The sequence below is a fragment of the Austrofundulus limnaeus genome, unplaced genomic scaffold, assembly GCF_001266775.1.
Source record: "Austrofundulus limnaeus strain Quisiro unplaced genomic scaffold, Austrofundulus_limnaeus-1.0 Scaffold117, whole genome shotgun sequence".
In the NCBI taxonomy this organism is placed as follows: Eukaryota; Metazoa; Chordata; class Actinopteri; order Cyprinodontiformes; family Rivulidae; genus Austrofundulus; species Austrofundulus limnaeus.
In genome coordinates this window covers 8731-31637 of record NW_013952519.1, presented here as the reverse complement: position 1 = coordinate 31637, position 22907 = coordinate 8731, and the positions used below count along the sequence as shown (strand labels likewise).

At 39.4% G+C, this 22907-nt stretch overlaps 2 protein-coding genes across 3 annotated transcripts in view; one reads left to right on the top strand and one right to left on the bottom strand.

Moving 5' to 3' along the window:
- herc2 (HECT and RLD domain containing E3 ubiquitin protein ligase 2) overlaps nucleotides 1–21547 on the bottom strand; it is a 91168-nt gene extending 69621 nt beyond the window's left edge. The window contains exons 1-7 of one of the 2 annotated variants that reach the window (XM_014014592.1): nucleotides 21459–21547; nucleotides 20650–20758; nucleotides 17928–18021; nucleotides 17676–17807; nucleotides 11862–12084; nucleotides 11167–11267; nucleotides 1470–1611 (exon numbers count right to left, since the gene is read on the bottom strand). In XM_014014592.1, the coding sequence (XP_013870046.1) occupies nucleotides 1470–1611; nucleotides 11167–11267; nucleotides 11862–12084; nucleotides 17676–17807; nucleotides 17928–18021; nucleotides 20650–20721 (764 nt within the window). In that variant the 5' untranslated portion in view covers nucleotides 20722–20758; nucleotides 21459–21547. The remainder of the gene's footprint in view (nucleotides 1–1469; nucleotides 1612–11166; nucleotides 11268–11861; nucleotides 12085–17675; nucleotides 17808–17927; nucleotides 18022–20649; nucleotides 20759–21458) is intronic. The other variant, XM_014014593.1, reaches the window with a different exon arrangement.
- Nucleotides 21548–21814: 267 nt separating this feature from the next.
- The window catches only part of nipa1 (NIPA magnesium transporter 1), a 3905-nt gene continuing 2812 nt past the window's right edge, over nucleotides 21815–22907 (top strand). Inside the window, exons 1-3 of the mRNA XM_014014590.1 lie at nucleotides 21815–21938; nucleotides 22069–22116; nucleotides 22201–22291. Coding sequence (XP_013870044.1) covers nucleotides 21815–21938; nucleotides 22069–22116; nucleotides 22201–22291 — 263 coding nt within the window. The remainder of the gene's footprint in view (nucleotides 21939–22068; nucleotides 22117–22200; nucleotides 22292–22907) is intronic.

Sequence of the window (22907 nt, the reverse complement as noted above, 5' to 3'; positions counted from 1 at the left end):
TGGAGGGATATGGCCATCACCTTGCTGTTTTGTGAACAATTAATATCTAACCTGCTGTAGATAATCTCTGAATTACCTCAGATGAGTTGTTCAAGATTAACAGAAGTGATGAGCTACAAAAACAACTAAAATTCTCTTATTTAGATAAGACTTTGAGATGATTTGAAAATGCAGGTAGTGGTGGCAACAAGTTGTAGTACTTCCTGTTCAGACTGGAAACTTTCCTGCAGGAATTCTATTCTATTTCTGCCAAAATAAATGTAATGCAAAACTGCAGGCAGGGAAATGTTCATAAAACAGTGTTTGCATAATCCGCTGTAAATATCTGAAGGGTTGTTTTAAAGGTAGCAAAATACACCTTATTCAGACAAGCGGTCAGCTCATCAGTCACAAAACATTTATTAAAGCTTTATTTTTCCAAACTGAAGTTGATTAATGAGCTAGCTGCAATTGGTGTTGCCATATTTATGCATGTATAATGTCACACCACCACCCTTTTTTTGTTGTTGAAAAGGGGTTAAAAAATCTAATCCTCATTTATAATGATACTCCTAATTTCATAAACGTCAGGATTTTTCAGCCTTCTTGCAGTGTATCCTCTGRTGGGGAAACAGATTATTTTGAGGTACATATTTGTGGGTGTCTTTGTGGCTCCAGAGCAGCAGCGCAAGCTTCATGTCACTGAAAACGGTCCGGTCCATCAGCAGGAGCCGGTGGTTAAAATAGCAAGTAGCATGTCTGAATCTATTGAGCACACAAACGTGCAACTAACTTCTACGCTTTCTTGCCATATTAGTGGTTATCAAGAAGAAGAAAAAAATTAAACGATTTTCCTCCTCAGTCTGCGATGTGAAAAAAAAATTATTTTTGTTGTTTAAATTCTGAGGTAAACAGTACAGTGGGAGGGCCAAACGAAGAAATTATGATGATTTATCCTCCTGTTATATAGGAGAAAATATTGAAATTTATTGTAGTACATTAAAAAATGTCAAAATTTACTCCTGTGTATAATACAATCCCCCAACCTTTGTCCTTCATCCGAGGGACGAGAAGGTTTGAATGAAGACCAGCGGCTTTTTGGGGAGAGCAATGGGCCCACTTAGGAGGCCTCCGCTCATATGGATTTTATATCCATCCCCACTCACCATAACCATCTCCCAACTTTATGGATGATTTTTCACATTAAACCTTTCTCACATAAACACATAAAAATGGTAAGTGTTCATAGTCTTTCTACAGAACCCCATGTCAAAATATCTGAACTGCCTCTTTAACAATAGTTTATAAAACATATGAAAATAACAAAAAGATCAAGATTAAAAAAGAGATTAAAAAATTAAGAGATAAAAATAAAAAGACCATATCAAAGATGCTACAAATTGTAAATATTTAACATTTTAAGTTCATCAAATTGCTGGATAATTAAATTTCTAACATAAGTAGTTAATAACTCGTCAGGAAACACAAACCTCAGGAACTTTGTKGCCCTCTCAACAACTTCCAGCCACACTGACGACACGGTTCCTTCGTCAAAAAGTGTCGCCTCAGGCAGCGCCCGCAGAGCATCCAGAGACTCCTGGAGAAGTTCACTGCAAAGATCTGCATCATCTCCTGCACCGAAGAACAAACATCACCTGTTCATTATCAGCTGCTGATTACACTATAAATTATATTGTAAATCCACAATACAAATTTTGTTGTTAGCCAAGCTAAACGTGAACGAATATAATTTAATCATATTTAGTAGTACTAAACATGAATGAAAGCATTGATAGTACTTTGTTTTTCCTAATGCACAATCACCTTGATGCACCACCGTATGTATTAATGACATAGTTCAAATATGTTATCTAGTCTAAAACAATTTTTAAAAAACAAATATATATTTACAGATTACCAAGTCATTTTGTGACAAGTATTTATGTTTGATCAGCAGGTGACAGGTGGTAGAACATGCTGCTACACTTACACTGTTCTCACAGTTGTATTCCTGGATTAGAGCTAAAATGAGGACAAGGGGCTTAACTGTATATCTGTGTGTGTCTGTGCAGCACTCATGTTACAGGAAGACGAAGACGGCACTTTGTTCCCACCCAGTCCCAGTGGGCAAGCAGCTTTTAACCTCACATAAAGTACACGGAACAAAAAACAGCTTCTCCGCTTGCAAAGCTAACAATGGAGGATGTGACTGAAGAATGAGTCCACTTCCAAAATGTGCTTTCTAATAAACTCTAGTGTGGAGTGAATTTAGTGAGTGCCTATTTATGGAGGGCACAATTTGATGTTTCAGTGTATGAGACATGAAAGCCTGAGGAGAATAGCTTATACAACACATTACTGTAGAAAAGAGGACAGYTATAAATAAAACTTAGATTAAGCTCTGCAACCTGGGGGACCCTTACCTAAAGATGACAAGGACACAGTGTGTGTAGTGGTGATTGCTCTAMGATTGCAAGGGAAGCTCAGCTTCCCCTAAAATGTCAAAARTGAGTGATCAAATATWTATTGTTGTGTGTACATGTCATTAAGTAAATATGCGCTACAATGCACTTAACTTTTGTTCAGAATCAGCTTCTTATCACTGGTAATAATGAYACGACTTTCCTCTCACTCATTCCCACAGCTTCACAGTGCTTTAAACAGTGCRRAAGCTGGGCATCCAAAGAGTTCAATAGCGAAGCAAACAGTGCAGCGAAACGAGATGAGTCACTSGATAAAWGCTGGCTTTGTCCCGCMCATCGGACTCTCAGMGTCTCTGGGGGTCTATGGGGCAGTGGGCTGGCCTCAGCTGACCGGGAYGCTCAGCTTCTGCATGATGATTGGATGATCTGTCTGCCGCTGAATCCCTTTTTGATTGACAGCGAAATGAGCAAATCAGCTATCTTTTGGTGTAAGCGGGAGCATTTTTTACTTTCGTTTCTGTTCTGAGTTGAACCGGAGATTTTATTAATACTTTTAGCAGCATTTTCTTTGTTAAAAAAAGGACTAGTGACAAATCAAGCTTCTATTTCTGGTGGGKTTTTTTGTAGCTGCTTGTGTTTGGAGACTGACTTCTATCAGCCTTTTCTCTCGCACCAGGACTTTGAAACTGTAATCCATGCYTTCATCACCTCTCGGCTGGATTACTGTAATGCACTTTATGTTGGAGTTAGCCAGTCCTCCATTGCACGGCTCCAGTTGGTTCAGAATTCTGCTGCTCATTTGCTAACTGGAACATGTAAAAGGGAGTATATCACACCCATTCTGGCTTCTCTCCACTGGCTGCCTGTGCATGTTGAAGTTAGTTTTAAGGTTCTTTTATTTGTTTTAAAATCTTTACATGGCCTTGCCYCATCTTACCTCTCCGAGCTTCTCCACCCCTRTGCCCCTGCACGGTATCTCCGGTCAGCCGATCAGTTGTACCTTAAAGTACCCAGGACAAAGCAAACCCTCAGAGGGGATCAAGCATTTTCAGTTGCTGCTCCAAAGCTCTGGAATGAGCTATCTCTACATGTCAGGCAGGTCTCCTCATTGGCTGTTTTTAAAACTAATCTTAAAACTTATTTTTATTCACTGGCTTTTAACACAGTTTGAGATCTTTGCCTTTTTTAGCTGATTTTTTTTTACTTGTTTTTAATGTTTGAGTGTTTTTTAGTGTTGATTTGTTTTATTGTTTTTGGCCCCTTGTGTACAGCACTTTGTGTCAGCGGCCGCTGTTTTAAAGCGCTTTATAAATAAAATTGATTTGATTTGATTCTTTCTGACTTCTATCTCAGTTTCTGTCCAGCGGATGCTGCTGAGCTCCTTCATCATCACAAAGCACCCACAGGCGGATGCACTTCACACTAGCCTCGCGCCAGTAACAAGCTGCACATAACGACAGACAGTTGGAATGTTGTGGACCGGATTTTGGCGAAGCCATTTAGAAAAACTTAGCAGCAGGGCTGATCAGCTCCTCAGATTAATTTGGTGCAAAAGGTRGGAAAAAGTAACAGGTCTTTTCAGCTGTCCTGGTATGATAAAGTGAGCTAGCTGACTGGAAGTGCTGTTAAAATGATCTGTGACCTTCTTCTTGAAAAGGAACGGAGGGTAGAATTTACGTATAAATAAACCGACACATTTTATGATGTAGGCTGAAATTGAGCTTCCCCTTCTTGAAAGACCAGCATCCGTCACTGGTGTACACTCCAGGAAGAATAAATGGCAAATGGGAATAAATGCAGGATGTCTTTAATTAAAATGATTTTAAAAAAAGTAAATTAAAATGTTTTTCAATAGCTATTCTCTGTAAAAAGGGTGGGGTGTTGACCTTTTTAATCTTAGGTGTTCTAGTATTTTATAGATTGTATTAATTTTAAATGATAGCTRTGGAAATAATTACAACAGAACCATCTATCCATTATCTTCCACTTATTTCAAGTTGGGTTATGCTATGTTCACACCGAACACGTTTTGAGCAGCAAAAATGCGCCCAACGCCTCACGTTGGACCCRCTATGTTCAGAYCGGGACACAGACTAGACGCATGTCTGAAGAGGGAGGAGTGTCTTGGTTTTTTTCYGGTCTGTCTTCGGCCGATGAAAGAAATAAAGATAAAATAAAGAAAATGGCTTTGCTTTATTTACTAAAGAGCAAACGAACRTTGCGCACACCAGATAATTAATTCACCAGATAATTTAGAGGCGGTTTGTTCGGTTAGTTTCACCACTCCAAGAGCTGCGAGCTGACGAACTATTTTTTGTCCCGAGCCCAGTTTAACACCGTGGTCAGTTTAATGAGCTGCAGACCCACATCGGTGCTGATATTTCCTGCCAGAACACCAACTGYAGACGGTCGATTTCAGCTAAAGAGCTCCTGTCCGTCTGTTTCAGGTTAGTGGGCAACATTCAGGAAACCGTCACATGGAAAAATGAGTCTCTCTGATTGGTTGCTGCAGTCATCGAGCAGCAAAAGTTCAGATTTTTAACWTGAGCRTTGGCTGCTTCCGCCGCACCGCATGCATGGAAAATGCTCTACTGCTACCTTCCGCTTCCTTGCGTGCCACGCTAAATGGACTAGATGCACCGCGAGACCCCTAGAGGCGTTTCCTCCATAGACTTTGCATGTAAACGGGCCGCTCCTGCAGCTCAAAACGTGTTYGGTGTGAACGTAGCATTACGGGGGCAGCAGCTTGAGCAGGGAGGCCCAGATTTCTCTTTACCCAATCACCTCTTCCAGAGGATTCCAAGGAGTTCCTGGGCCAGCAAAAAGTCTCTCCAGCATGTCCTGGGTCTTCCCCAGGGTCTCATCCCAGTCGGACATGCCTGAAGCACCTCTCTAGGGCAATGTCCAAGAGGCATCCTACTAGTTGCCTGAACCACCTCATCTGTCTCCTCTCAACGTGGAGGAGCAGTGGCTCTACTCTGAGTCTCTCCTGGATAACTGAACTTCTCACCCTGTCTCTAAGCGAGAGTCCAGCCACCCTGCGGTGAAAACTTATTTTGACCGCTTGTATCTGCAATCTTGTTCTTTTGGTCACTACCCAAAGTTTGTGACCATAGGTGAGGGTAGGAACTAGGGCTGCTACGATTAATCGATTAATCGATTAATCGACAACTAATCATTATTAAAATAATAGATGACTAATTTTTAATAATCGATTAGTCGTTTTCTCTTTTTTTGTTCTTTACTTTGTTTTCCTCTCCAAACTGCTTTGACACCTTCCACTGCCACATCTGCCTTTCTGTCCTTGACACACATGCACAGTTAGTGGGTAACTGGGGTAGGCCATGGACGTCACAATTAGGGCTGCACCGATTAGTTGAAATAATCAATGACGCCGATTATGTAAATTTGTTGACGCAGATTTTTTATTATCGATTCGCTGTATTACATAACCACCACATGAATGTTCATGCAATTCCATTTTGGTAGCTAAATGCATCATTGAGACCGTATTGGCATAAGAGTGGTGAGTTTTTCATGCTTGTCCTAAACGCAGCATCGTGCAAGAGCATAATGACGTCAGCAGCCGCTGATTCAGTTCAGTCTAAAGCTAGAAAATAACCCTCGCAGCGCGCAGCTCCTGAAGTAAAATTTATCGAACAGACCGCCTCTGAATTATCTGGTGGATTAATTATCTTGTGAGCACGACGTTCGCTTGCTCAAAGTAAATAAAGTACCGCCACTTTCTTTATTTCATCCACCATTAAACAGAGACCGGTGTTAGGTCGAGCCCCGTTCCCCCATCAGACGGTTCCCCCAGCGTCTCAAACRACAGAGGAGCTTCCCVACACACGTCTGACCTAAAGARCACAAGCAGCCAACAAGTGTTGGACGTGTTTTGGATGTTCAAAACGTAGCTTGAATACCTTTTATTCATTTTAACTGCATCCTCTTTTGTTTATTTGATTTAAACATATTTGCCTTCCATGGACCTCCATCACACAAGGTTTCTAGCAGGGAAATGACATTAATAGAAACATGTGGAGCTGGATATTAATTTGTGCAATAAGATGAAACAGTCTTGTTGTTTTCAAGAGTTTTCACCTTAAAGAAATAAGTTATACAACTGATGTTACAATRCAAAGAGTTGGATGTTGTCTTGATATTTGTTAATTTTTATATATTGAGAAATACGTTAAATAAAAAATAATAAATAAATGTTTATTATAGTTTTTCCAGAGTGACTTGAATTTTGTATGACTTAGTTCATTTGTTAGATTGTTAATATCTTGTAATATATTTCTTTTACTTGAATTTTATATGCTTTGGTTGAGATTTTATATTGATTTTAAGCTTTTTTTGAAGAACTGACTCGTGTGCATATTTTGTGTCCATGAAAAAACTATTAAAGAAAATATTACAATATTAAAGAACTGTTCTTGTTAATTTGATGAAAACATTTTAAATTTCCAGTGCACTCACATCAAAATAACTTATAGATTTGTTGTTAGAATAATCGATTAATCGAAAAAACAATCGTTAGATTAATCGATTAGAAAATAATCATTTGGTACAGCACTAGTAGGAACATAGACTAATCAGTAAACAGAGATCTTTGCCTTACAGCTCAGCTCCCTCTTCACCACAACAGACCGGTACAGAGTCCACAATACTGCAGAAGCTGCACCGATCGGTTTATCAATCTCAAACTCCATTTTTCCTTTACTTGTGAACAAAACCCCAAGATGCTTGAACCTCTCCACTTGAAGCAGATCTCCCCCAATCTGGAGAAAGAAATCTACCCTTTTCTGACTGAGAACCATGGACTCAGATTTGGAGGTGCTGATCCTCATCCCATCTGATTCACACTCAGCTGCGAACTGTTCCAGTGAGAGCAGAAGATCATGGCGCGATGACGCTAACAGAACCACATCATCTGCAAATAGCGATAGAGATAGAATCCTGAGACCACTGAATTGGACTCCCTTGGTACACTGAGAAAATTCTGTCCATAAAGTTATGAACAGAATCTGTGACAACAGGCAGCCCTGGCTGAGTCCAACTCTGACTTACTGCCAGCAACGCAAACCAAACTCTTGCACCATTTGTATAGAGCAGGAGTGGGCATTGAGGGCCGCAGTCCTGCATGTTTTACTTGTTTCTCTGCTCCATCACACCTGATATGAAAGAATGGGTCATTATCAGGCTACTGTAGAACTTGGAAGAGGTAAAGAGTTGGTCCAGTGTTTCATGGCCATGATGGAATCAGCATGGTTCCTCCAGAATCTGAGGTTCAACCATCGATCAGACTCTCTTCTCCAGGCCCCGTAAATAGACTATCGGGAGGAGAATGATACCCCTATAACTGAAACACACCCTCTGGTCCCCCTTTTGAAGAGGGAAACCACTACCCCGGTCTATCAACCCAGTGGCACTGCCCCTGATTGTCCACGCAATATTGCAAAGGAGACAAGACAGGCTCACAACATCAAGAGTCTTAAAGAACATTCTGACAACATCACTGGTTGAGGTCAACAGCACCCCACCTTCACTGAGCACAACATTCATGAAGTGCTGCTTTCGCCACCTCAGTTGTCGGATGGTTTGCCAGAATCTCCTCTGAGCCAATCAAGAGTCTTTATCCAAGGTCTCACCTAACTCCTCCTACATCCAAGCTTTTGTTTCAGCAGCAGCCAAGGCTGCAGCCCATTTGGCCTGCTGATACTCCTCAGTTGCCTCTGGAGTCCTACCAGCCAACAAAGCCTGATAGCTCTCTTTCTTCCATTTGACAGCCTCCCTAAACCAGCTGTCCACCAAAAAGCACAGACAACCACCATAGCCCATTCAGACTCAGTGTCCACTACTTTAGCTGGGTCTGACAGGTTCTTCTGCTAGGCGTTCCCAGGAAACCCTCACTACACATTTGAGTCTACTGGGTCTGTCTGGCATCTTCCCCCGCTATCTGATCCAACTCACTACCAGGTGGTGATCAGTTGACAGCTCAGCTCCTCTCTTCACCTGAGTGTCCAAAACATACGGCCATAGATCAGATGGTACAACTACAAAGTCAATCAACAATCTATATACCATCATACCAATATCATCATACCAATGGTATACCAATACCATCATACCACTCCCCTCAGGCAGAAGGTTTTGGTCCATTCGGACCAGAACATCCCGCCATAAGAACAATTTCTTCCCTTCTGATGTCAGACTCTTGAACATTTAGAATCACGTCACACTATAACTCTGCCTTGGCCACTTTATCACCGGTTTTAAAACTGCACAACTTTGACTGTAATGTTTTTCTGGTCACTTTTAATCACTGGATCTAACTGCACTACTCCAGCTATATTGTCTGCTCTGATTACTGTACTGAACTGGTGTACATATGTTTTATATATTTTATTATATTTTTCTTTTATCCTTTATATTTTCTTTACTTGTTATATTTTATACTTATGGCACCTTTACACCAAAGCAAATTCCTAGTCTGTGAATCCTGTTCATTGACAATGGCAATAAAACTGATTCTGATTCTGACAACATAGGGTGTCCTGGTGCCATGTGCACTTACGGATACCCATATTCAAACATGATGTTTGTGATGGACAAACCGTGATAACAACAGAAGTTCAACAACAGAACACCACTCAGGTTCAGATTAGAGAGGCCATTCCTCCCAGTCACGCTCCTCTAGGTCACACTGTCATTACCCAAGTGAGAATTGAAGTCCCCCAGCAGAATAAGGAAGTCCAACTATATCTAGCCGGTACCTCCCAACCTTGTGTACCAGCTCAGGCTCCTTCCCCACCAGAGAGGTCATGTTCCATGTCTCAAGAGCCAGCTTTGGTAGGCTAGGGTCAGAGCACCAAGGTCTTTGGCTACTGCCCATGACTTCATGCACCCAACTCATATAGCCCCTTCTCCAGGCGGTGGGCCCACAGGAAGGCAAATCCATGTGGCTCATTTGAATCAATCTRGCCTCATGGGCAGAGACCCAGCCACCAGGCGCTCGAAGACAAACCCATCCTCCAAGGCCTGGCTCTAGGGTGGGGCCCTGGTAACCCACATCTGGGCAAGGGACACAGACTAGAGTTCCTTATTCTACTGTGCCCGTACAAGTCTTTTGAATAAAAAGAACATCTAATAAAGTAACCATAATAAAAGCACATTCTTCTTATTTTATAGTTTGTTTGCTGTCGTGTTTTTTAGAAATCAAATAGGTTTTGTTGTAACTTACTTTCTGCACACTATAAATACAAAAAAATGCTAGCAATTATTCTGATTAGGTGATAAATACMTGCATTTGGACACAAATTACTAACTTGTGTTATTAAATATATCTGTATATTTTTCAGGCCATAGTTTGAAATTACATGCTATGTAAATGATTTGAACTACACTTGGAGATCAATTAATCAAAAAACAAAAAAACTCTTAAAAAAGCACAACCGGTTACACCATGTCATCAATTATTCAAGAAAAAACTGTGTAAAAGAACAAAGGTCACCCTATCATTCAGTAGCAGCTTTCTTGTCTTGACAAGTCTCTCACGTGATTTTGGCCCACTTTTTCTTGTTTTCTTTCACTATTGCTTAAGCTAATTATATTTGCATACAATTGTTTCTGCACAGCTCTTCTGAAATCCCACTATTTAAATCATGCTGAGGTCTGGACTTTGACATTTCTACTTTTCAGTCCTTTTGCTGCTGTGTTTGAGATTGTGTATTGCACTGTTTGGGCCAAGAYAGAGGACTTCATACCTGACTCAACAACACTCTGATCTACAGAGGAGTTCACGGTCGACTCAATGTCTGCAGAGTGCCCAGGTCCTTTGGCTACAAAAAAGCCCAAATAATCAGCACTCCACCACCATGTTTGACAGCAGATATGGTTTGGAATGGTCCTTGCCAAGCATGGTGCTGTGCATTATGGGTAAACATCTCTACCATGGTCTAATCTGACATTGTTCCAGAAGTCTTGCAATTCAATCAGATGAAACTTATAATCTTTGGCCCTGTCTATATTGACTGGCAACAAAAATTGCTTCTCTGAGGTCACTGCTGATGTTTTCCCTCTTGGAATTGTGTTAAAACTGTTTAACACAATGCTACTACTGTTAGAGAAATTTTTTTTTTTGTTCTATTTTTGAAATTGTATGGTTTGACAGTTTTTTTTGTTGTTGTTGTTGTTTTTTAAATAGTTAATACATTTGATCATTACCAGCTGATTATGAACCTCAAATCCTGTGAAAGCAGCAATAATGGTCTTTATTTCCCAATTTTTATTTTTTTTGTTTTCCATTTAGGCTTTATTTTTGTTTATTAAAATAATGACATGATAGTTGTGTGTTTWTATACACTTGAGGTTGGATGTGAAGAAATACAGAGTTTTAGAACCTCGAAAACAACAGACCATTTTTCTTATATGCTGGCAAGTAAAATCCTGAAACTGAGAAAGGATGAAGGATAAACAGACTAGAGTTCCTTATTCTATTTCTTACTCATCATCTTAACATTATCAGTTAAATGCCACAATTAAATTGTGATTTTTTTGCCAATATCCCCCAACCCTATCAAGCAGCAATAGGAAGCTGAAAATAAAAAAACTGTATTGCAAAAATATGCTCTGTTGTTTACTGTTGAGTAACTTGTGACCCACTGCAACACTTCCACCAGCAGCTGCTGAACCAAGCTCCATCACCTTGACAACTTTAATCATCACAATCTCCACAGTCTGCAGCCAGCAACATTCTTACCTGACCTCCACGCTCGACGCAGGAACGCAAAGGCAAAAGAGAGCGCTGCCCTGGAGCCGACTCTGGCCAGACCTTCAACACTTTTACTGGCCGGACGAGGGCTGAAACATCCACAACAAAAAACAGATTAAATCAACCCWGAGGTGCTTTTCAAACAATCAGTCACAAGGTCAATGCATGATGACATAAAAGAGAAAAAAAAWTCCATTTTTCTCATGTGTGCTCAAAGTAGCTGCTCTGAGTTGTCTCCTCTTTTAAAAACTAAATAAAACTTTGGTTTTTGGTAAACAATCAACTTATTAAAGTTAGGTGCTATATGCTATCAGCTGGCAAAACTGAGTAATATTGTCATAAAATTGTGTTGGKTTTTTTTCTACATATATAATAATACAACTTAAAAGGTGAAATAAAATCTGACCATAACCATGTGGCAAGAAGTCTTGAATTAAAGAKTGTTTAAAAGGTTTAAATTGAGCTGAAGGTTAAACTCAAATTCAATGATATGTAAATACAGACCATTTAGGGAACCTGTCAGTTTTATCTTTTTTATTGAGTTTTGTAAACCATTATTAATGTGGCCTCGGGTAAGACATTGCAGGACAACGTTAGTGCACATTTACAGTGTTCCTAAAGGACCGGTAATGTCTTGGTCATACAAGTTATTTAAACACATAGCTTTGGGGYGGGGTTTGTACCTCTTGTTGTTAGCAGCAGGCAGAGGTTGGCTGGGGGGCGTCTTCCAGCGGACCTTGTATTTTTCCTCCATCATGTTGTGGCTCAGAGAGATGAGATAGCGCTCCAGGATGACCAGACGCTGGCGGAGGCGCTGAGCAGACAGGGTGCTTTTGGCCATCTGAGCCGAGAGCTTCTGCTGGTCCTCAACAAGCACCAGCAGACAGTCCTTCAACTCTGTCTCCTCTATACGTAGAAAAAGAGAGAGAGACAATTAAAAAAGAAGCTCCATTGCAAAAGTATTGTTCAGCTACTGTAAYATTTGTCCTGAAGCATCTCAACAATCTAGGCAGAAAAATCTAACAAGGGTTGAGTCAGGTGGTGATATGATACATTTCATGGCACAGGGGCCATGATACCATATACCGTGATATGGTGCAATATTGTAAGCAAGGCGATATGTTGCCAATATTTTCCCAAAATTCTCATTTTAAAATGTTTTATATGTTGCATATTTCTTATTTCATCCATGTTTTCAATAGTTAGGCCAAATGTGCTAATAAATAGTTTAATATATTTGTGTCAGGTTTTAGATTTATATAATTTTTTTAGTATAATATTATGGTCACTCACCACACTAACAATAGCCTATCTTGTGGTAAAATTCAGTAAACAGATGAAGCAAGGCTGCTACATTCTGTGTTTCTGTCAYGGAGCACCTTTCTCTTAAGGGGTAGCGCGAGTACGCCAGTCATTTCAATGCCCTCAGTGTTTCATAATGTCGTTGCATTTGGCCACTTCAGTACCGCCCCTCGGGGACTCCCCTCAGCTTGGTGTGCTATACAAATGTCTATTTGCCTTTTGTATTGTGACAGACTGCAGTCGGGAGAAAGAGCGTCTCATACGGAACAATTTGAATTAGTCAGTCTAATCTACTCAGATTCAGCTAACGGTATGCTAATGTTTACTCACAATGCTAACATTTCAGCTAGCATTATACTCCCTAGCTCTTTAGAGGTGGAGGAGCCAAACAGCTGGCAAACTGCAGCCAACTAGTGGCTGGGGGTTAAATTACAACACATGAATGATATGAAAGTTTAAAACTTTAATTAAAAATTGGTACGCCTTAGAAAATTGTAGCATTTTCTTGCATATAAATAATCATTTCTGATTAGATTTCACTTGTTCCTATGACAACGACTCAGGAAGGAAGAAAAACCTCCATTTTGACTTCAGACTATTTTCTAAAGACTTTTGCATGGAACTTCCTTTGTGGCTCGAATTAACATCTCTTACACAAACCCCCACCAGACGTCCTGACGCCTTACTGTTAATAGATAAGAATTGCCACATTCCTGTTCCGAACCCCACAAGTTCTGTTGCTTCCATCCCCCATAAGCACAGGGGTGTCTGTTGGTTCCTCTTCAAAGGGATCATAAATGCCTTTAACCAGACTCTTCGGCGTGACTGGGAACAAACGACCTTCATTAAATGTGAAAAAAAGGAGAAAAGATAAAGGAATCTGTKTRTCTAATGTTTTCTGTCTTATTGCAAAGAATGWCATCTAATCCATTTTTCTTACAGAAAAGAACTAAAAAGACCATAAAGGATCTACTAAGTTTTGCTTAGTTAACTATTCAATAGCTGTGTGTATTGTAGTGTTAATTGTTTTGATGAAAAGTTTTCCTGAAGAAGATGTGTGTTTTATTCCATGATTTAATCCTTAGAAACTTACAACTTGAATTTTAATAATTAAGTGTGACACTCTTATTTTACTGAGGCAAGCAGATGTCTCTCCCTTTAATTAGATGCAAGATAATTAAACTAAAACACTCCCTTTTTCTTTGTCCTGAAGTAAAGTTTTCCCTCCAAAACAGATTTGATTTGTTAAAAAACTTTTCCTGTATAAGGTGTAACATTTTTATTGGCCACTAAAACCTTGACTCCGCCCATTACAGAGGTTTTAAGAAGCTTAGCGCACTCCCAATCTCTTAGAAGACAAAGCAGAAGACAGAGAAAAAATGTTTCATTGAAGAAGAACTTGTCCAGAGGACCTGACTCAACACTGACTGTGATGTTTAGCTCATATGTAAAACAAAAGTTCAAAGGTCAAAAACACTTGACTTGGTTGCTGTTTTGATGTAATTTACAAAAGAATCAAGGTGACACATGAGGGGTAGGTTAAAGTCAAACAAGTTAAAGGGTCCAGTATACTCTGTCTGAAGCCGAACAGTCAACGCGTGGTCACGTAGTTGTTTGTTTTTATTTTCACACACACAGTGTTCATAGCCCGAGACACAACATGCTGAGCTCCTGAGAAACCTCATACGCTGTGGTATTCATTACTGCACTACTTGTTTTTTTTTCCAGCTGGAGTCTACAATCTTGAAAAAAAAAAACTTTGATATTTGCCATTATTTGTCCACAAATCTATCCTGGTTAAAGCTCCACAGTTTTTCAGCAGATAGATTCCTCCGTGCACAGCGTCTCTTTTCTCCATCCGTGAGTTTTTAGCCATTTGAATCTCTTTACAAATGTCTGCTTGCCCACAAACTTCTGACCAAACACATCATTTCTTATACAGAGGGGTGTGAATGTGGGGTGGAAGACTTGAAGCTGCAAACAAAATAACGCAATCTTGGTCATGCAACTGCGACAATGAGAGCCGGTTTCAGCATTTCAGATGAATGTGGAGGCTTTAAAGGGATCCCCGATTAGTTGCAACATTAGACTTTATTTAATAAATATATATTTTAACTGTAAAATAAAGACTGTAAAAATACTGTAGGATGTTTAGTTTTTATAATTTTTAAACTAAAGTTTAAAAATATAGTACACGGATGGGGCCATTTTATTTACATGCAAAGCATTCTGGGTAAATGATTTTTTTGGAGGGGTAAATGATGATGTGGGTAGGTCATCAGTGCGAGGCTGCTAGCGAGCTATATCCACCCTGAAGGTTAATCTTGGACAATATCTGATGATCGACTCTTTAAATGAAACCAGAGAGCGTTGACAGAGAGGAGAAGGTAGAAATGACTCAGCCTGGAACTGAGAATATGGATGGAGGACCTCAGTCTAGCTAGTTTATCGCACTAGCACTGAGCTAATACATATAAGGCAATATAGCGTCAGTGCTAGTACAAAGGCTAACAGGCTAAGCTGAGGTTCTTCTTCCATGAAGCAGCTCTGTTGTCCTCCATCCATATTTTCAGTTCCAGGCTGAGTCATTTCTACCTTCTCCTCTCTGTCAACGCTCTCTGGTTTCATTTAAAAGAGTCGATCATCAGATATTGTCCAAGATTAACCTTCAGGGTGGATATAGCTCGCTCACACCGAGGACCTATCCACATCATCATTTACCTAGAATGCTTTGCATGTAAATAAAATGGCTCCGTCCGTGTTAAAATATATTTTTAAAAATGTACAAAACTAAACAGCCAACAGTATTTTTACAGTCTTTATTTTACAGTTAAAATGTATGTTTATCAAATAAAGTCTAATGTTACAACTAATCAGGGATCCCTTTAAGCCTCTGAGCTACCAAGGAAGATAGTGACAGCACCATAACACAACAGTTTATATAGAAAATGGTCAGCCAGTATTGTGACTAGAGGGTGACATAGTGTTGACAGACGTCTCAAAGACCAGCCAGCCGTGAGATTTCAAATGAGATGTCCAACACCCAGTTTATGTGCATCACTCCACATCAATGAGCTGCACTTCATGCTTCCTGTAGTTCAGGCTTCATGTGCGAAAGTTGATATTTATGAGATTTGTGGGGGGTGACTGGTGATTTATGAACAGAGGGGCTGTTCAGGGGGTTTGCCATTGTGGGTGTATATGAGGAACTCTGTTGTGAAAGCGGCTTAAGGATTTTACTACAAAAGAGAACAAACAAACAACTTAGGTTAACCATGACCTTTCTAACTGAGAAAATAATATTTTATGAACACTTGCACTGAGATATTTGAAAACATATAAATAGAAAACAAAAGAAACATTAAATATAAAACTGTAATTTATAGAAACAAACGGTCAGGTTTTCACTTGTTATTCAAGTATACTTTTAACTGGTATTTAGCCAGAGGGGCGTTGGGACGTCACTCCCATTGATCACTGTCTACTCCACCCTGTTCGGCCATTTTTGTAGTCTGATTATAGCAGAGATATGAATATTCTGCAGCGCAGAAACTTTTTATTTTTAAATTAATAAAAGATGTCAACAACAGAAGACTTGTCCATCCAGCCTTACATGTTGGAGCCAGAGTCTGACCCAGAACCAGAGTCTGACCCAGAACCAGAGGAGAATGGAGAGCACCAACCTGCATAACCGTGGATTCAGGAAATTTGTAAGCCTGAAGTCCATGACTTTTTTGTCAGTTTTGCAGCAAATACTGTGATGTCATTGTTTTAAAAACGTCATCAAAAATAGAGAAGTTTGAAYGGACTGAAAAATCTGACCCAAACAGAATATAAAGATACTGTACCTTTGCAGTAGGGTTGGGCAATATTGGCAAAAAAATTTAGCCGATAACGATTAACTTGACGAGTCCCTGGACACCCTTATGTCCTAGTCTAATGACAAATTTAGTGAGAAAGATTCGCTCTTCATAAAAATCTGGGGTTATTATTAAAATGTAAAAAAAATGTTCATGTTATGTAAATTAATTATGTGGCTTTGAAATTTCCTTTTATTAAAAACTTAAATGACAAAAAAAAAACTTTGGATATTTTGGAAAAAGAGGTTCAGCTTGAAAACAGTTTTATTTTATTTGATGAAAAGATTCTTTGATGCTTAAGCTTTTTTACTTGTGAGACTTATTAATTAAAACATAATAGAAAACTTTGACCACATTATATAATATTCCTGACTGACTTTCATAACAACTAACTGTCCACTGTTCTGTCGAGTTAAACACAATGACAGGGAAAATGAGATGAGCCAATATAGCATGTCAGAAATCCACTTAAGCCGTATGTGAGCCAGACTGGCCTGCAGGCAGATGAGCTCAGCTGTCAGAACAGATCGGCATCCGAGCTCAACTTTGGCAATAAATGATCTCGTTTCCTAGAAAATGCTGAATTCAAATGTTGGTCAAACATCCTTCATGGAACAGAGAGGGCAAATAAGTTCATTAAATAGATTCAGCACAATGGCTGAGGTCCGAATTCTGACTGCTGACGCCAGCATGTTCCACAAATCTGATCAGATGGTGGAAAAACAGGACGTGCGCTGCTGAAACTTTGAGCATCAATAAAAAAGCACACGTTTGTGTAGCAACAGTTCCACTCACTGTCACCTCAGAGCAGCGTGACTCCCAGCTGTAATCAATAAGAGGAGGAGAAGCGTCGTGTAGCTTCGAGCTAAACCTCCAGTCACAGAACAACAGCCTGAAGCCCGACCCGACGCTTATCTCCTGCAACCAAAAACACTGTCCCACCCAGTTCCTGCAGTAAACACACTCAGGGTGAGAGACGGCACCCGCTCTCAGCTACGCTGTAATGTGTACCAGGACTACGCTCTGCTGGGTAAAAATAACCACTCAGCCATACAGAGTGCAAGTTGTCACTTCAGTTTCCAMAACTCAGGAGCTAGAAAAACATGAGCACATCAGCTGAGCCTGACAGACATGAAATTAATAAACAGAGAGGCTGGCTGTGTGTTGAAATGGTGAGTCTAATTGTATCTAGTCAACATGTAGGTGTTGTGAAACTGCCTGGAGTCAGCAGAGTATTAATTACCCCACTTGGAATAGAAAGTTGTAAAAATAAAAAAATAAAAAGCAAGATGAGAGGGAGAGCAGGACAATAAGAAGGTAAAGTAGAACTTGTACCTGGTTGTCGGCCCCAGTCCCAGGTCTCAATGATGGAGTGATGTGCAGATGTTGGCGTCTCCTCTTCCTCCTTCTTTTCTTTATCATTGGGCTCATCCTTCTTCTGAGTTCCAAAACAATCCGTGCAATCTTCTGATGAACAAATGAAAAACGTACCAAATCATTCTCAGGTGCTCGCTACAAGCACCGCGCCTGCTCCTGTGTCTCTAACGCAGGGTAAAATGCATAATAACGTAAAAAATAGAGGCGCACCTGTGTGAGCCGATTCCTCTCCGTTAAACGTGATCTCCTCGTCTTTCACCATTTCATTCCACATCTCACTCAGCCCCTCYGGAGAGAACGCCCGCTGACAAAAGAGAAACTCACCAAGTCATTAACAGTAATGTTAATTCACAACTTTTTACCATAATCGCCTTTTAAACTCATTAATTATTTGAAAAACACCATAACCACGAGCTCATTCTCACTCCCAACTTGTCAYGTATTGACACTTGGTCCAAGTTTCCCTCTGTGTCAGATTTTGACGTCTCGAGTACGCCCCTCRTGTCAGTTATTGATGAGATGAGAACAAGGAGGAGGGGCCTGCTGTCATATTTTTGAAAGGTGTAAAACARGGGTTCTCAGGCCATTTGAGTCTGGAGACCCCTTACAAGGGTGAAAAAATTCTAGCGACCCACTCATAAATCCCGTGCTGTTTTAAAAGATAATTTATTGTCATTTCAACCTCTAAATGCCATGGGAATATATATTTTTATGAAGTTTATTATATTTGTTTTATTAGTTCATTGTTCTCCATGCATTTTTTAAAAATAAAAACCAAATTAACAATTTAGTTAAAATTTTTTGAGGACCCAAGACACCTCTCTCTGGGACCCCAGTTTTAGAACCTCTGGTGTAGAAAATATACAACTAACTGTCCCAAACCCTAAATTTAACTTCCATTAGCCCTGGACATCCTCTCCCTGACCTCATAACCTAAAATTAACCAGTAATCCGGATCTCTAATATTAACCACGGACCCCAACCCAAACACCCTGGAAAAGCCCTGTGTGTCAATAACTGACACAAGGGGGTTATGCAACGCGTCAAAACGGACGCAGAGGTAACCTGGACAAGCATCAATATGTGACAAGTCGGGGTTGAGAATGTGTTATAACCACAGCTATAATAATAACTAACTTGGGCAACACTATTTTTATTTATATTTTATCACTTTCCATTCAAACTGTTACATTCAGCTTCTTAATAATTGTTTTTTCTTTATTTTTCTACTGGACAAAAAAACTCTTCTATGCTTTTCATGGCTTAAGAAGACAAGTTTATCTTTATCTTCAAAGCTCAACTGATTCTTTAAACAGCTGCTAGAAAATAAGTTAATGAACGAAACAACCCTACAGTAGGATATTATTGCATAAATAATTAAGGGTTTTCAACCTGTGAAAACCAACGCTTTGTTTCAAGGATTTCATATCTTAATTTCACAAACACTGACACTTACTGACACGACCGAGCCCACCAACAGGAAAATATAACATCCGGCCACAATAAYACGTTATAATTTAGTAATCCACACTAAGTTCAAAGAGAGGCAGTCATTATTCCAAATCTTCTCTGAGTGACAGTCTCACCCAGATTCCTTATACGGCAAGAAAAGACTGTTTTTCTCTTGTTCTCACAACCAACATGAGTTTGTGTTTACAGCAAAACTTTGGCCTTAGGAAATCACATCCTCAGCTGTTTGTGTTATTACGGGCTGCAGCTCTTCTCTCACACGAGATGAAAAAAACAATAATTAAATGTGCATGAGGCTTGATGCAGCATTTAAACCTGCTCTGAATTAAAGGCTTGCTGGGCTGGTTGTTGCCTTCGGCCTTTCATAGCCAGACTTTTATACAGAGATCATCTTATGTTGAAAAAATGACAGTTTTAAGCCTATTTGGTTTAATCTTATAAACTATATAATTAACAGTTATATGCAATGTTGCAAGACCGTGCCAAATGTTTTAGTTTGGAGTAACTATAGTAGAATAGGGGTGACTAAAGGTTATTTATTAGTAGATGTACATCCAAAAGGTTCATTTCTGAAAGTTTCATAAAAATTTGTCTGTAAAATATTTTGCTGACAGAAACGCAGGGTTGATGCTAACAGTTCATATTAAAGTTTGAAGCAAAAAYGTCCAAAATGAAGCACTTGGGGGCATGTATTATGAATAACTCTCAGCTACTACCATACCAAATTTGATCTAAATATCTAAATGTGACAGGGTTACAGGAATTTTTGTTTCCTTATGTCGGTGAGGTGGCCATTTTGATTTACTCTAAAAGTATATCATTGTAAATGTATCTTCAGGGATTACTTTCTGAAAGTTTCATTAAAATCCATCCCGTAGYTCATGAGAAACCTTGCTAACAAAYAYACAACTTTGCTAACAGACACAGCTRACTGTTAATTGATGGCATAGTTTTAAAAACAGAGTGCAATCAGTTCATGCTTGGAATACAAGTTGGGGATGCTACCACGTCAAATATTAGCTGGATATCTGTTAAACTGACYGTCACTTAGCTGTGGCAGCCATCTCAATTTGATCAGTTGGAGACATAGGTCTAAAGATAATTTTCTGAAAGCTTCATTAAACTCTGTTCAGTGGTTTAGGAGATATTTTACMAACACGGACAAGAAAAACTCACTACTTTCTGAATTCCTTTTATCTCAGCATTCAGTAGAAACTGCTTAAATACTCATGAAAAATAAGTCAGTCACACCAAAACAATCATCCATCATTGAACCGTGTGTACTCAACATAGACAAATATAAATTATAAACAGAGCTGCACCAAAAAAGAGAAAAAATAATAGTTACCAAACACTGGCAAACTTCTGTTGTCAAATCTAACCTAAGATGTCAGTGGCTGCGTGAAACAGCCACCTAAATTATGACTTCTTAGCAAATCCAAATGTGTTTTTATTTATATACCTGTAAGTCTATTTTTAGCCATTTGTCATGGAACCTCAGCTGAGCGTCCAGGGTAAAAGATGGAGAAGGCATCTTCCCCCCTTCTCTCCTGGCTGCAATTGCAGCCAACCTGCAACACAAACAGAATGAGAGACTGTGTCAAAATTCATAAAGGCTCAGGGCTCAAAGAAGCCTAAGCTGATCTTAGGACACAATGTGACCTTATTGTACACAAATACTTATGTTCAGACTGTGTCAGTTCAGAATTCAATAACAAATAAACACAGGGTTTGATCAAATAGTAGCAGAATAGTACAGGTTATAAAATGTTTTAGTATAATATTTGACAAAAAGACTTTACACAGTAAGTCAATATAATTTTCTCGTGTTAAAAAAAACATAAGCTGGACCAAAAATTATCATTTTATGAGTTGAATTCAGATTCGCTATGGCTGCATGAAAATATCAGAAATTGAAGATATTGTAGCATAAATGCTAGCAATGGGATGTGCATTTTTAACCTTGGTTTTCGATTGTTAGCAAGTCTGATAACAGACACTCAAGCAGCGGATAAAAGAGCTCTCTGACACAGCATCATTGAAAGCATAACGCAATGTTTATCGCTTCGCGTTAGCTCGAACATATGGCTAATAAATTCGTCTGATAAACAGCTAACACAACGTTAGCTGGCCAAAGCTAAACTAGCTCTCACCCACGGTGAAAAAGCTTCAAAGGCAATGACACTACCACATATGAAAAGGAGCGCTTCGTAGGTTATAAAGACAATTCATAACACTCGTATGTTGGCAACATTTTCTTTTTAAAATTACCTGCGGTCACTTCTCAAGCTATTATCAGCTGCTTTGCTGCATTAACAAGACGTTCGGTACTGCGTTTGATTGGCAGGTCTGAGACCAGGGCGGAAGGCATGGAAACAAATTACGTAGTTCTGACTGTCAGACAGGGGATGTTAGATTTATTACACTACAGAACCGGAGGCGGAGTTTGTGCCGCCTGGTAATGCGTCGTTGGGATTCACTCCGCCCGCTCAAGCTAACCGGTGTTTTAAATTTGCGTCACTTTCAGACTCAAGGCGGGACATAAGGAGGGGCGGAGTTGACCTGGAACATGGGTAAAAACTGACCGCTAGGTAGCGCTGTTACTCCACAAAACCAGGCAGGAGAAAATGGCCGACGAAACTAGATTAACCGGTGTTTCGTTGGGAATAATTATTACTGTAATTTCCAGTKTTATCAATGGGTCGACATTTGTTCTTCAGAAAAAAGGAATACTACGTTCACGAAACAGAGGTAGAAGTAAAAAATCAAAAAGAAAAAGTGGTTCCTTGAAGTGTATTTTACATTGTTGTTTCGAAAAGTGTGTAAAAAGTCGCATAGGCTCGTGGCAACACAGTCAACTTTTACTGTTGTTTTCTTTTAGGAGGATCCTACCTCACTGATGCAGTGTGGTGGAGTGGCACTCTGTGCAGTGAGTTTGTACTTATGTGCAAAATGAACAGGAACTTTGATCTTTAACCTCAGCTAACGTCCTGTCTGTTTACACCGTTCTTAGTGATTATTGGTCAGATTGGTAATTTCCTGGCTTACAACGTGGCCCCTGCTGTGATAGTCACACCTTTAGGGGCTCTTGGAGTTCTCTTTGGGTAGGTTTCAGTCACAATTGATTAGTTTCTGTCACATTATGCTAACCCTTAGCATTGTCATAGCTATAAAATTTACCAAGAAAGCTTAGATTTTATTCAGCATTCACACCAGTGTTTTCCTATTTTGTGTTTTTATGTACATGTTTTTGCAGTCTAACTACTTCTGCACACCTTGTGCTATATTGAAAAAGTTTAGCTCATTTGAAAAGATGGGTGCTATATGTCTTATAATTGTTGTTTTTTCAAAAAAAGAAATTATAAAAATTTCTCCCCGTGGAAAAATTAAAAGTTAAATAAAACGTTAGTCTTGCTCCATTTTGTCTTCAATACAATTCAATTAAAAAAAAAACTTTATTGATCCCAGAGAGAAATTAGGTAAATTAGGTCTTCTTAAACAATTAAGGTTTTTAGCAGTCGTTCACACTGCAAAAACTGTCCATCTTACCAAGTTTTAAAATCTTATATTCAGCCAAAAAGTCTTTTTGATCTTGTTTTGAGACAGATTTACTAAACAAGAACTGATTGTGTAAGAATAATAATCTTGTTTTCAGAATGTGTAAGATTATTTGTCTGGTTAGTTTGAAAATTTAAGTCAAAAGTTTCTGCCAATGGAGTA